The sequence below is a fragment of the Suncus etruscus genome, chromosome 19 (assembly GCF_024139225.1).
Source record: "Suncus etruscus isolate mSunEtr1 chromosome 19, mSunEtr1.pri.cur, whole genome shotgun sequence".
In the NCBI taxonomy this organism is placed as follows: domain Eukaryota; kingdom Metazoa; phylum Chordata; class Mammalia; order Eulipotyphla; family Soricidae; genus Suncus; species Suncus etruscus.
This window is the reverse complement of record NC_064866.1, coordinates 31,281,630-31,296,266: the sequence shown is the minus strand read 5'-3', so window position 1 is coordinate 31,296,266 and position 14,637 is coordinate 31,281,630. Positions and strand designations below refer to the sequence as shown.

Here is a 14,637-nt window from a genome sequence, read left to right as displayed (position 1 = left end):
TTTTTGAACCACACCCGTGTGATGCTCAGGGGTTACTCCTGGCTAGATGCTCAGAAATTGCCCCTGGCTTGGGGGGACCATATGGGACGCCAGGGGATCGAACCGTGCTCCTTCCTTGGCTAGTGCTTGCAAGGCAGACACCTTACCTCTAACGCCACCTCACCGGCCCCTAACCATTCTTTTATAGTAACTATTTTTGAGTAAATTGCTGTTTTCTTTCTGACTTTTTTTGGATTCGCCACAAGTTATTGCTGAAATTTTATTTTATTTATTTATTTTTGGTTTGGGGACCACACCTAGTGACGCTCAGGAATTACTCCTGGCTCTGCACTCAGAAATCACTCCTGGCTTGGGGGACCATATGAGACACGGGGGGGGGGGGGGGGGATTGAACTGTGGTCCGTCCTAGGTCAGCATGTTCAAGGTTAACACCCTACTCCTTGTGCCACCTCTCTGGCCCTATTTTTTTTTTTAATTGATTGATTGGTTGTTAGGCCACACCTAGCGGTGTTCTCCTAGAGGTCACTCCTGGCTCTGCACTCATAAATTGCCCCTGGCAGGCTGGGAGACTATATGGGATGCTGGGAATGGAAGCAGAGGCTGCCCCCCGCCCCCAAATCACCCGCATGTAAGGCAAATGCCCCATCACTGTGCCATTTCTCCGGCCCCTATTGCTGAAATTTAAACTATAGATATTAAATTATTTTATAAATCCACTAAATTTTCTTTTTCATTAACTATCTTTAGGGGAATCTGAATATGTATACAAGAGGAAAACAAAAACGTATTGATGAAGAAACAACTGACAATCAGGAAGGCAGTGCAGGTTAGTCTTCTGGGTTTGAATTTCAGCAGTTTTGTTGTTTTTTTGTTTTGGGGACCATTCCTGGCAATGCTCAGGGAACTGTATGGGTTGCCAGGGATCAAGCCTGGATTAGCTGTATGCAAGGCAAACATTTTACTGCTGTACTATTGCTTTGGTTTAAAATCAGTAATTTTTATGTAGTTAAAAAACTGATATGTATGGTACTTTGTAAGAGATTAGAGGGTTGGTTGGTTATAATTTTTTTTATTGGTTTTTGGGCCATACCAGGCGATGCTCAGGGGTTACTCCTGGCTATCTGCTCAAAAATAGCATAGCTCCTGGCAGGCTCAGGGGACCATATGGGACGCCCGGATTTGAACCAACCACCTTAGGTCCTGGGTCGGCTGCTTGCAAGGCAAACGCCGCTGTGCTATCTCTCCGGCCCCAGTTGGTTATAATTTAAAAGGAAAAAGAAGATAGCACAGGAGTTAGTTTTCTGCCTGCCATTATTCGGGTGTTTCCCCACCTCCAATAACCCACCTCAGCATTGCCAGATACAGCTGGAGCGGAACTCAACTAGCACTACATTGCTGGGTCCTAGCATTGACCCCTTGGCTCCATTTCACCATTTCACTGAGTATCAACAGGAGTGTTCCTCCACAGGCTCACCCCTCAGTGTTACATGGGAGCCCTGCCTAAAAAATAAGAGGATGGAAAAATTTTCAGTTTCCTTGGATGAATGGGGTTTTTCTCTTTTTTTTTTTTTTTTGTGGGGAGCCACACCCACAGGCGCTCAGGGGTTACTTCGGCTCTGTGCTCAGAATTTGCTCCATGCAGGCTCCAGGGACCATATGGGATGCCAGGGATCGAACCCAGGGCTGTCTTGGGTCAGTCATGTGCAAGGCAAATGCCCTACCTGCTGTGTTGTCACTTAGACCTGCCTGAGGAGTTTTCTAAAATTAATACTTGTACCTGACCTCCCCTGGTGTTGATCTGTGACTATTCTTGGTAGTTCTTTGTGGACCATGTAGGACCAGGGATCTAAGCCAGGACTCATCGTGCATTAGCTCCCTACGGAACCGTACCTTGGTTCTCAGGGCTCTGTGCTTAGACATCACCACAGATGTTGGGATCGTACATGGGACAAGGATCAAACCCAGGTCAGCTACATGCAAGTCAGCTACACGTAACCCCCCTGTACTATCCCTGTAGTGGCAACTCTAGCCCTTTGATCTGCCTGGTGCTGAAATGCATTTTAAATGTTTGATTAGGCTGCTCCTCATGATCATAGTAGATTGTTATGCTTTATGGAGGCTGGAGAGATGATATAGCATCAAGGACATTGCATTGCGTGCTGCAGACCCAGCTTCTGCCCCTAGTCCCCACCCCATAGGGACCCAGCCCCATCAGAAGTGAAGTCAGCTCAAGGCCAGGAGGAAGCCTTGAGCTGTAACAGGTATGTTTCAAAGGACTTCCCCACCAAAATAAAAAAAAATGCTGCATGCATCTCAATAATAGCCATAGAGATTGGGTGGATTATCAAGCTTAAGTTTATAAGACCAAAGTAAATGAGGTGCTACTAAAAATTGTTTTATTAACTTGTAAGTATTGTGAACTCTATTGATGAAATTAGCAGTATCAAACTTAAATACATACTGGGGCCAGAGAGATAGCACAGCTATCGGTAGGGTGTTATACCTTGTATACTGCCGACCCAGGACAGATGATGGTTTGAATCCTGGCATCCCATATAGTCCCCTGAGCCTGCCAGGAGTGATTTCTGAGCACAGAGCCAGGAGTAACCCTATGCACCACTGATGTAACCCAAAAACCAAACCAAAACAAAGCAAAACCCCACACAAAACTTAAGTACAAACCAACATTAGGCTTTGCTCTTTTCCTATTTCCCTTTCTCTTTGTAGATAATTGTTTTTATTTTTGTTTGTTTTGTTTTATTTTGGTTTGGTTTGGTTTGGTTTTTGGGTCATACCCATTGGTGCTTGGAAGTTACTTCTGGCTCTATGCTCAGAAGTCACTCCTGGCAGGCTCAGGACCATATGGGATGCCCGAATTCAAACCAGGGTCCAACCTGGTTTGGACATGTGCAAGGCAAACACCTTACCATTGTGCTATTGCTCCGGCCCTGTGATTATTGTTTTTAATTCTATAATTTTTTGCTTTGGGGCTGGAGAGATAGCATGGATGTAGGGCGTTTGCCTTTCATACAGAAGGTGGGTGGTTTGAATCCCGGCATCTCATATGGTCCCCTGAGCCTGCCAGGAGCGATTTCTGAGCCAGGAGTAGTAACCCCTGAGCACGGCTGGGTGTGACCCAAAAAACCAAAACCAAAACCAAAACAAACAAACAAAAAAGAATTAGATTATTTAAAAAAACTTAAAAAATGAATTAGATTCTTTCTATAAATAATCTAGAAGTACTTTTTGTTTATTTGGGGACCACACCCAGTGGCGCTCAGGGGTTACTCCTGGCTTTGCACTCAGAAATCGCTCCTGGCTGATCGAACTGAGGTCTATCCTGGGTCAGCCACGTGCAAGGCAAATGCCCTACCACTGCGCCATCGCTCTGGTCCCACTTTTTAAAATTTTTTAAATTTAAGAATCTGTTTCTGGGGCCGGAGAGATAGCAGGGAGGTAAGGTGTTTGCCTCTCATACAGAAGGATGGAGGTTTGAATGCTGGCATCCCATATGGTCCCCCGAGCCTGCCAATTGTAGAGCCAGGAGTAGCCCCTGAGTGCTGCCGGGTGTGACCCAAAAACAAACAAACAAACAAAAAAACAAGAATCTGTTTCTTGCTTGGGGGCCAGAGAGATCCTACAGGGAAAAAAACCTTGCACATAGCTGACCTAGGATCAATCCCCAGCATCACATACGGTTCTCAGATCCCTGCCAAGTGTGATCCTTGTGCCTAGAGCCTGGAGTAAGCCCTGAATACTGCCTTGTGTGGCTACAAACCAAACCAAACAGAACTGTTTCTTGCCTTTTCTCTGTTTTTGTTTTTTGTTTTTGGGCCACACCCATTGACGCTCAAGGGTTACTCCTTGATTTGCACTCAGAAATCACTCCTGGCTTGTGGGGGGACCATATGGGATGCAGAGGAATTGAGCTTCGGCCCATCCTAGGTCATCCGAGTACAAGGCAAATGCCCTACTGCTGCGCCACCACTCCGGCCCCTGTTTCTTGCTTTTTTTAATTAACCTTTAAGATAGTTTTTGTTAGGAACAGTTAGGGAATTTATTTCAGCACACATAACTCACATTATTGTAGATTCTTCTCAGGAGCAAGTCAAGTTTACTTCTTTTTTCTCCCGGTTTTTGGGCCACAGCCAGCTAGCGCACTGTGCTTTTATTCCGGTCCCAACTTTTTATGTAAAGCCTTTGCGTTAAATACATTCCTGTTTTTCTGTTTATTCAATCAGAGCTGCCATAATCGGACAGAAAAGGTTCGTGCACTTGTTTCTTAACTCTGTAGTAGAAATCTGGGCTGCAGATAAGCTACCCTATAAGTTCTTTTTTGTTTTGGGGCCACACCCCGCAAGAACAAATGTTACTTTTGGCTCTGCACTCATTACTCTGAGTATCATATGGGGTGCTGGAGTCAACCTAGATTAGCCTCATGCAAGACAAACTACTATTGTTCTGACCTCTCCATAATACTTTTTCACGTTAAAAATTGATAATGATTTCTTGAATATCTTTCTAAAAGTTTCTTTCCCTTTTTTTTTTTTTTTGGCCACACCCGGTGACGCTCAGGGGTTACTCCTGGCTATGCGCTCAGAAATCGCTCCTGGCTTAGGGGACCATATGGGACGCCTCGGGATCGAACCGTGGTCCGTCCTAGATTAGCTCGTGCAAGGCAGACGCCCTACCGCTTGCGCCATCGCTCCAGAACCTCTAAAAGTTTCTTAATTGTAGAATCTTCTGAAGAGGGAGAAGACCGAGAAGATGAAGATGATGTTGAAGATGAAGATGGTGAAGATGAAGATGATGAAGATGAAGAAGATGGAGAAGATAATCAGAAACGATACTATCTTAGACAAAGGAAAGCCACAGTTTACTACCAATCTCCACTGGAAAGTAAGTGTTTTATTTTTTCCCTAGAAAACATGATTACATTGCATTTATTGTTTATTGCCCTTTCTTTTACTCCCATCCTTCCCCCTTATAGAAAACTAGATTTTAAATTTGTGGTTCCCTCCTCCAACATACCCTTTATTGGAGGGAGGCACACCGGTGATGCTCAGGGATTACTCCTGGCTATGCGCTCAAATCGCTCCTGGCTTGGGGGACCATATGGGATGCCGAGGGATCGAAGGGCGATCAGTCCTAGGCTAGCGCTGGCAAGGCAGACACCTTATTGCTTGTGCCACCACTCAGGCCCCATCCACACCCCATTTTTGTACCAAGACTCTGGGTAGGACTTTGGGGGTGTGTCTCCTCTGCAGTGTTTTTTACTTATTTTACTGTCCTTGACCATGAAATTTCATTGTTTTGGTTTTGATTTTGTTTTTGTTTTTGAACTTCACTTTACAATACTCAAGGGTTATTCCTGGTTCTGCTCCTAGGATTTACTCCTCCTGGTACGTGAGGTTGTTAGAAGTCACACCTGGGTTAGCTTTATGTAGTGCTGTGCTCTTGGTTTAATTTCATTTTTTTAATTCTTTAATCTTATAGCTTTTACTTTAACTCTTCTGCTTTGTGATCAGACTGCTTTTGATATTTGCTAAAATTGTGGAGGACTGATAAATGTTATACATCATAAGCAAACCTTTTCTGTTTGCCTTTTTGTTTTGTTTTTAGGCCACACCCAGCAGTCAGGTTACTCCTGGCTCTGCACTCAGGAATCTCTTCTGGCTTTGCATTGGGGTCTCTCCTAGTGTTGTTCAGGAGACCACATTCCATCCCTACCTGCTGCATTATCACTCTAGCCCACTTTATATATAGAATTTTGCTTGTTTTGGCGCCACAACTAGCAATGCTCAGAGGTTACTCCTGGCTCTCTGCTCCAGGCAGGCTTGGGAGGCCATATGGGATGCCAGGGATCAAACTCAGGTCAGCCACAGGCATGGCAAATGCCCGGGCCTCTGTATTTTTAGTAGCAACCTTGTAATCAAATTATTTAAAATGAGAACAGTATTTTATAGTAGATAGGTGTGTGTATGTGGGTAGGTAGGTGGGTGGGTGGTCACATCCTGTAGTGCTTTTTATTCAGGGATCATTTTTATGCAGGGATCAAACTCAGGTTGGCTTGCCTGCAAGGCCTACTGCAGTCATAGGTACACTAAAAATGTTTGCAAGGTAGCATTTTCCAGAGTGTGTGAATGGAAAACAAAACCCTAAATATTTACATGTCATAAATATGATTTCATTTGCCCCCCCCCTTTTTTTAAAGAACCTCGTCACCAAAGAAAGACCAACATATTTTATAGTGGCCCTGCTTCTCCTGCAAGACCACGATATCGACTATCTTCTGCTGGCCCAAGAAGTCCATATTGTAAACGAATGAACAGGTTTGGTTCTGAAAAATGATGATGCATGATAATTGTGACTGTATTAAGATAAGATTTTAGATTCTTAGGAATGGGTATACTAGTTTAGAATTCTATATAGAATTAGATTCAATTATGTACATTTGGGAAATTTGGCTCAATAAGATACCTTTAGCATTTTAAACCATAGCTCCTTTTTACACTTGTAACCTTTATTTTTGGTTTTGGTTTTTGTGGCACTTGGGTTACTCCTGGCTATGCGCTCAGACATTACACCTGGCTTGGGGGACCATATGAGATGCCGGGGGATCAAACCATAGTCCATCCTAGGCTAGCGCTTGCAAGGCCTTACTCCTTACCACAACTCTGGCCCCTGGTTTTGGTTTTTGGGCCACACCTATTGGCGCTCAGTAGTTATTTCTGGCTTTGCACTCAGTAATCTCTCCTGGCAGTCTTTGGGGACCATATTGGGTATTGGGGATCAAACCCAAATAGGCTACTTGCAAGGCAAACACCCTACCTGCTGTGCTATTGGTTCGGCCCACACTCATAACCCTTTTTGTGCAAGAAAAATTTATTTTATTTTTTGGTTTTTGGGCCACACTCAGCAGTGGTCACTGGTTACTCCTGGCTCTGCGCTCAGAAATGCTCCTGACTGGCTTAAGGGACCATATGGATGCTGAGAATCGAACCCAGGTCTGTTCTGGGTTGGCCCTGTGCAAGGCAAATGCCCTACCTCTGCACTATCACTCTGGCTTCCCTCCCCCCGCCTCAAATTTAAACCTCTAAGTGCAAATTGGTAAAGTCAAGCATTTACTAATAATCATCCTTAATTTATTTTAAAATACATTTTTATTTAGATGTATTTAGTTAGATGACCCTAGTTAGTGTTGGGAACCAGTTTTAAGGTAGGCCCTAAGCCTAAAAGGTTGTTAATGTTCTACATCTTTCTCAATTTTGAGGATTTCACAGATCCCTAAGGAAGGTGAATGAATAGTATTTCAGTAGTATTTCATGTACATACTTTGTTCTGATGTTAAATAATTTTTTTTGATGTTAAATAATTTAAATGTTTTCAGGCATACCCTCTGGTAATTAATTATTTTCACAGTTGGGCATTAGTCTGTGGACTGGACTGGCAGTTAAGATTCATTGCTCTGAATTCTACCAAGTGTTTGTTTTTTGTTTATTGTTATTTGTTTTGAGCTTTTCCTGGTGGTGATCAAGGAGCCACCTCCTAGCTCTATGTCTAGGGGACCAAAGTCAAGCCCAAGCTTCCAGAATGCAAAGCATATGTTCTAGCCCATTGAGCTATCTCTAGCCCTTATAACTAGTTTTTACTTTTGCTTAAATAAATAGAGTTGTTTATAACTACCATGGTACAGTTGTTCTACACTTTATTTATAGAGCTGTCTTTGTTTCATTGTTTACAGTATTTCTGACTTGGCATTTATAAGCACTTTACATTGCTCTTTAATCTTAAAGTATAGGATTAGACATACCCTTATTTACTATCAGACATATTTTGTGAAAGACTTTTCTAAGTTTACTTAACATTTTATTGACTATCCCTTTCTAAATATTTTTTTCTGGGAGCATAGAGGAGGGTTTTGGACCATCAGACATTAATCCTGGCTCATGTAATCAGCGTGATTCCTGACTCCTTGGGGAATCATACAGAGTGCTCAGGAGACAAACTAGGCTTGATTGCCTACATACAAAGCAAACAAGATACCTCTGGTATTTTCTCTCCAGTCCATTTAATAAATATGTATTTTTTGGGGGGGTCACACCTGGCAGCGCTCAGGGGTTACTCCTGGCTCCATGCTCAGAAATCGCCCCTGGCAAGCACAGGGGACCATATGGGCTGCCGGGATTCAAACCACCATCCTACTGCATGAAAGGCAAACGCCTCACCTCCATGCTATTTCTCCTAAATATATTTTTTAATTTGTCTTTCATTTATTAGTAAATAATTTTCTTTGATTATTCAGAATTCTGGTTTTCTTTCCTGTCCCAACATGTATAACTTGATGTCATATTTAAGATCAGAGAGATCGGGGCCGGGAGAGATAGTACAGCAGCATTTGCCTTGTAAGCAGCCGATCCAGGATCTAAGGTGGTTGGTTCGAATCCTGGTGTCCCATATGGTCCCCGAGCCTGCCAGGAACTATTTCTAAGCAGATAGCCAGGAAGTAACCCCTGAGCACCGCTGGGTGTGGCCCAAAAAACAAAAACCAGAAAAAAAAAATCAGATCATTCTTGTTATATCCGCATTCTCCCAAGTAATAATAGCCTTTTCTTTTCTTTTCTTTTTTTTTTTGTTTTTGTTTTTTTTTTGTTTGTTTGTTTTTGGGCCCTACCCGGCAGCACTCAGGGGTTACTCCTGGCTCTATGCTCAGAAATTGTTCCTGGAAGGCTTGGATGCCGGGATTCGAACCACTGTCCTGCATGCAAACGCCCTACATCCATGCTATCTCTCTGGCCCCAATAATAGGCTTTCTTATGTATTATAATTTTCTAGTTTTTATCCTTATATTTTGAATGTTAGAGCTTGTTGGATGGAAGGTGGAAAAGATAATACTGTATATTTTATTTGTTTTTTTTTTTATTTTAACTATTATATAAATATTAAACAATAGCAGACTAGGAATTTTTGTTTGTTTGGGGGGGGGCACACTTCACAGTGCTCAGGGCTTACTCTTGACTCCACTCCAGGATAACTCTTGGTAATGTCTTGAGGACCATGTGCCAGTGCCAAGTATAAATAGAGTTGGCTGCATGCAATGCAAACTACCTTACCTCCTGTACAATCTCTTACCCAGAATTTGGTATTTTATCAACTTAGTTTGGGAGGTACTTGATGCTCATAAGAGGGAAACTCGTTCACATATATACAACCACTAGTAATAGTTGTGAATTTATAGTTGATTATATTGCATAAAAGCTATCTTGTGTTTTACTGTTTCCTAGAATAATTTCAACTTTTCTTGACCAAAATTTCTCATATTCTTTTAAAGGATAACTTGTATGTCCAAAGATTCTGATATCCTCTTTGTCCCAGCTCTTTTTTTTTTTTTAAGCCTAACTTTTATATCAATACTAAAATGTCAGGCCAGAGTGATAGTGCAGAAGGTAGAGTGTATAGCTTACTTTAGTGGCTCAACAAGTAAATTAATTTTATAAACCCTCTTGGGCTATTTGGTATTTATTTCTTGTGGTAGTATAGTCCAAATCCAATTTCATGCATGTAGAACATGAACCTTATTATTCAGCTGTATTCACCAGTATTGCCCATCCTAATTTTGATTTTCCTCTTTTAGACGAAGGCATGCTATCCACAGTAGTGACTCTACTTCCTCTTCCTCTTCAGAAGATGAACAACATTTTGAGAGGCGAAGAAAAAGGAATCGTAACAGAGCTATTAACAGGTATATGCCATATTACTGCTATTTTAAGCAATCAGTTGTGAGAAACTGAGTAACTAGAGGAGTAGGGACAATTTGATTAAAAAGTACACAGATGGGGCCGGTGTGGTGGCGCTAGAGGTAAGGTGTCTGCCTTGCCAGCACTAGCCTTGGACGGACCGCGGTTCCATCCCCCGGCATCCCATATGGTCCCTCAAGCCAGGAGCGACTTCTGAGCGCATAGCCAGGAGTAACCCCTGAGCGTCACTGGGTGTGGCCCAAAAACAAAACAAAACAAAAAGTACACGGATATAGCCAGAATGCGGTCTTTAAAGTATCTACATTTGAAACGAAAAACAGATGTATTGAGTAACCTTTCTATAGTTTGGTGCTTGGAATACTCAAATTTAGGAAATAGTTTGTTTTCATTTTGAATTATTTCTGTTAGTAACACGAACACCTCCCTGTCCTTAATTTTTGAGTATCAAGGGGAGTCCTTGTTGGCTAGAGATCAAAGCCTGTCCTCCTTTTAGCAAAGCCAGTTGAGCCATCTCCTCAGTCCTAATAACACTCTTACTTAAAATAAGTATAATGTAAAAAAAATAAGTATAATAGAATACTTAAATATTATAATTTTATAAAATATGTTAATTAATTTTTTGAATTTTCTTTTTTTTTTTTTTTGGTTTTTGGGCCACACCCGGCGGTGCTCAGGGGTTACTCCTGGATGAATGCTCAGAAATAGCTCCTGGCAGGCACGGGGGACCATATGGGACTCCGGGATTCGAACCAACCACCTTTGGTCCTGGATCGGCTGCTTGCAAGGCAAACACCGCTGTGCTATCTCTCCGGGCCCGATTTTTTGAATTTTCAAAATAACTAAAATTGGACAAGAAAATTCTGATGATGTGTTAGTTGGTAAATGAAAATCCCAATGTTTAGATTCCAATAATATTTTGAGACTAGAATAAGTTTGAAAAAAGCAGTTGGAACTTAATTGAATGGACATGCAAACCAACTATTCTTTATTTCCCAAGTGACTTTTTTGGAGGGCCACACCCGGTGATGCTCAGGGGTTACTCCTGGCTATGTGCTCAGAAATTGCTCCTGGTTTGGGGGACCGACGATATTGGACACCAGGGGATCAAACCCTTGTCCATCCAAGGCTAGTGCGCACAAAGCAGATACCTTACGCCCTGCACCACCGCTCCAGCCCCCCAAATGAATTGTTTTATCACATTAAGTCATCCCTGCCAATGTGGCACGTTGATCACATGTGAACCCTGAACACTTGAATTATGGCGAGTCTAAATGGAAATGTGCTGCTTAAATGAGATACTGTCCTTAAATTTCAGGTGTACAAGAAAGAATATTAAACTTTTCAGTTTATTATACCTGATTTCATGTTGAATTGGTGATATTTTGAACGTGTTGTAGTAAATGAAATATATTGTTTGTTTTTGTTTTGTCTTGGGGCCACATATGACTCTGCACTCAGAAGTCACTTCTGGCAGGCGTGGAGAACTTTGGGATGAACCAGGTTGGCCACATGCACGGCAAATGTCCTACCCACTGTGCTATGGTCTCTGGGAGGAAAAATCATTTTTTAATTTTTAGAAATCTTTGATTTGGGGGGCCAGAGAGATAGCATGGAGGCAGGGCATTTGCCTTGCATGCAAAAGGACACTGGTTTGAATCCCGGCATCCTATATGGTCTCTCGAGCCTGCCAGGAGCAATTTTATTTTTATTTTATTTTTGGTTTTTGGGTCACACCCGGCAGCGCTCAGGGGTTACTCCTGGCTCTATGCTCAGGGGGACCATATGGGATGCCGGGATTCAAACCACTGTCCCTTCTGCATGCAAGGCAAACACACTACCTCCATGCTCTCTCTCGGGCCCCGGGAGGGATTTCTGTGCGTAGAGCCAGGAGTAACCCCTGAGCGCTGCCAGATGTGACCCAAAAGACAAAAAAAAAAAGAGAAATCTTTTATTTGGGGCCACACCTGGCTATGATCAGCGCTTACGCTGCTCAGAGATCATTTCTGATGTTGCTCATGGTTCAGAACCGATTGGCTATATGTAAGGCAACTGCCGTAACCCGCTATACCACATTGGCCCAATTTATTCATTTTTAATTTCTTAGTGAAAAAATTAAAAATATCTGCATTGTTACATGGGATTTGCAGAGGAAATTTAAGTTGAAAAGGTCATTTTTAATTTTATTTTAAATAGGTGCCTCCCACTAAATTTTCGAAAAGATGAATTAAGAGGAATTTATAAAGATCGAATGAAAATTGGAGCAAGCCTTGCTGATGTTGATCCAATGCAACTAGATTCTTCAGTGAGTACTGTCTTGAAGTGTATGCGTAGAATAATTTTGTTGATGAATTTAGTTTTGTGGGGAAGGGATTTGATACCTCAGCCCATGGTGTCAAGACGTGGTATTCAGGGGCTACTTCTGGCTCTGCTGAGGAATAACCCTGCTTGGACAACCATATGTAATGCGAGAGTACTCAGCAAGGCAAGATCCTTAACCCCTGTGTGTATCTCTCTCTCTCTCTCTCTCTCTCTCTCTCTCTCTCTCTCTCTTTCTCTCTCTCTCTCTCTCTTCTCGCTCCTCTCCTCTCCTCTCCTCTCTCTCGTCTCTCTCCTCTCCTCTCTCTACGCCCGCTCTCCTCTCTCGCCTCGCTCTCGCTCTCTCTCTCACTCTCTCTCTCTCTCTCTCTCACTCTCTCACTCTCTTCTCTCTCCTCTCTCTCCCCCCTCTCCTCTCTCCTCTCTCCTTAGTTTAGTTTGGAAGATAAGAAACTGGTGTGGGGGGCCGGGCGGTGGCGCTGGAGGTAAGGTGCCTGCCTTACCTGCGCTAGCCTAGGAGACGGACCGCAGTTCGATCCCCCGGCGTCCCATATGGTCCCCCAAGCCAGGAGCGACTTCTGAGTGTTACCGGGTGTGGCCCAAAAACCAAAAAAAAAAAAAAAGAAACTGGTGTGGGTTTTTTTGTTTTCTTTTTTGTTTTTGTGTGTGTGTGTGTGTGTGTGTGTGTGTGTGTGTGTGTGTGTGTGTGTCATACAGTGCTCTTCAGGGGGTTTTGCTCCTGGCTCTGCTCACAGGAATTGATGCCCTACCCTCTGTACTATCACTCCAGCCCAAGAAAAAGTTTTAATCAGAAACTTTCATCTTAGATTTTTTTTTTTTAATCTTAAAACTTTACCTAGAAGGGACAGAGAGATAGCATGGAGGTGGGGCATTTGCCTTGCAAGCAGTGACCCAGGACCAAAGGTGGTTCTAATCCCAGCATCCCATATGGTCCCCTGAGCCTGCCAGGAGCGATTTCTAAGCACAGAGCCAGGAGTAACCCCTGACCATTGCTGGGTGTGACCCCAAAATAAACAAACAAAAAAAAGACTACTTAGGATACTTAATTGCCTTTGTGTGTATTCGGTATACTTTGGGGATGGTATTATATTTAAAAGTCTAATAATGTTAATGTTTTTCTTTTATTGCCAGGTCCGATTTGATAGTATTGGTGGCCTCTCTCATCATATTGCTGCTCTAAAAGAGATGGTGGTGTTTCCATTACTTTATCCAGAAGTCTTTGAAAAATTCAAAATTCAACCTCCAAGGTAACCAAATTATACATTTTCACTTGTGCTATGCTGCTGCTGCTCAAAACAATGATTCGTGAAAGTATTCCTGTTTACAAAAGTATTCCACTTTTCCTAGAAATGCCTGGGTGATCTAATATTTTTTCATTAACAGTGTGATTAAACAATGTAAAAAAATGGTTTCAAAATTTATTGCTCATAAAACTAATTTTCTGTAGCTTTTGTTTTGTTTGGTTCTTTTTTGGGGGGGTCACATCTGGTGGTGTAGTGACACTCCTGGCTCTGTGCTCAGAAATTGCTACCGGCAGACTTGGGGGACCATGTGGGATGCTGGGAATCGAACCAGGGTTCGTCCTGTGTTGGCTGCGTGCAAAGCAAACGCCCTACCGCTGTACTATTGCTCCGGCCCCTTCTGTAACTTTTTTTAATTAAAATCAGAAAAAATTTTCCTGTACATGTTCTGCTTGTTTCTTCTAAAATTTGGATTTAAATTATTTAAATTTTGGATTTTTGGACCATTCCTGGCAGTGCTTAGGGAATCATGTATAGTCCTGGAGTTTGAACCTGGCTTAGCCACACACATGCGATGCAAGCTCTTTGCCCTCTGTACTATTTCTCTGGCCTCTTAAAAGTTATCTTAAATAAATTTTAAAAAATTAAATACAATAATAAATTAGATTTTACAGAGAAAATTGTAGTCCCTTTCTATTTCAGTTTCTACTTTCAGCTACTTCTTATGCAGTGCCAGAGATCAAACCTAGGTCTCATGCTTGCATTTTGCTAGGTCAAAATCCCTAATCTCAACTTTTTTATTGGTTTTTGGGCCACACCCGGTGACGTTCAGGGGTTACTCCTGGCTATGTGCTCAGAAATCGCTCATGGCTTGGGGGACCATATGGGATGCTGGGGGATCAAACCCGCAGTCCATCCTAGGCTAGTGTGCGCAAGGCAGACGCCTTACTGCTCTGCGCCACTGCTCCGGCTCCCCTAATCCCAGAACTTTTAAGTACTTGAGGAGTTAATATTTACCTATATATACATACATAATATGCTTATACAGTAGTTTTAAAAATTACATCCATGAACTATGTAACTACCAAACAATGGCAATTTGACTCTTCAGTTTTCCTTCAGATGCTCCAAATAATTTATTCATGTTTACGTATACAAATAAATTTGAGTCACTTTTTTAGTGATTGCCTTATGAGTATACAAATATATTTTTGGTTTGGTTTTGGTTTTTGACCACATCCTGCAATGCTCAGGGATTACTTCTGGCCCTGTACTCAGTAATTACTCCTGGTATAGTGCTT

The 14,637-nt window shown here is 42.4% G+C and overlaps 1 protein-coding gene across 1 annotated transcript in view; it reads left to right on the top strand.

The window, feature by feature from the left end:
• ATAD2 (ATPase family AAA domain containing 2) overlaps positions 1-14,637 on the top strand; it is a 74,463-nt gene that overhangs the window by 13,623 nt on the left and 46,203 nt on the right. The window contains exons 7-12 of the mRNA XM_049765617.1: positions 748-826; positions 4,576-4,899; positions 6,215-6,332; positions 9,635-9,742; positions 11,952-12,060; positions 13,227-13,342. Coding sequence (XP_049621574.1) covers positions 748-826; positions 4,576-4,899; positions 6,215-6,332; positions 9,635-9,742; positions 11,952-12,060; positions 13,227-13,342 — 854 coding nt within the window. The remainder of the gene's footprint in view (positions 1-747; positions 827-4,575; positions 4,900-6,214; positions 6,333-9,634; positions 9,743-11,951; positions 12,061-13,226; positions 13,343-14,637) is intronic.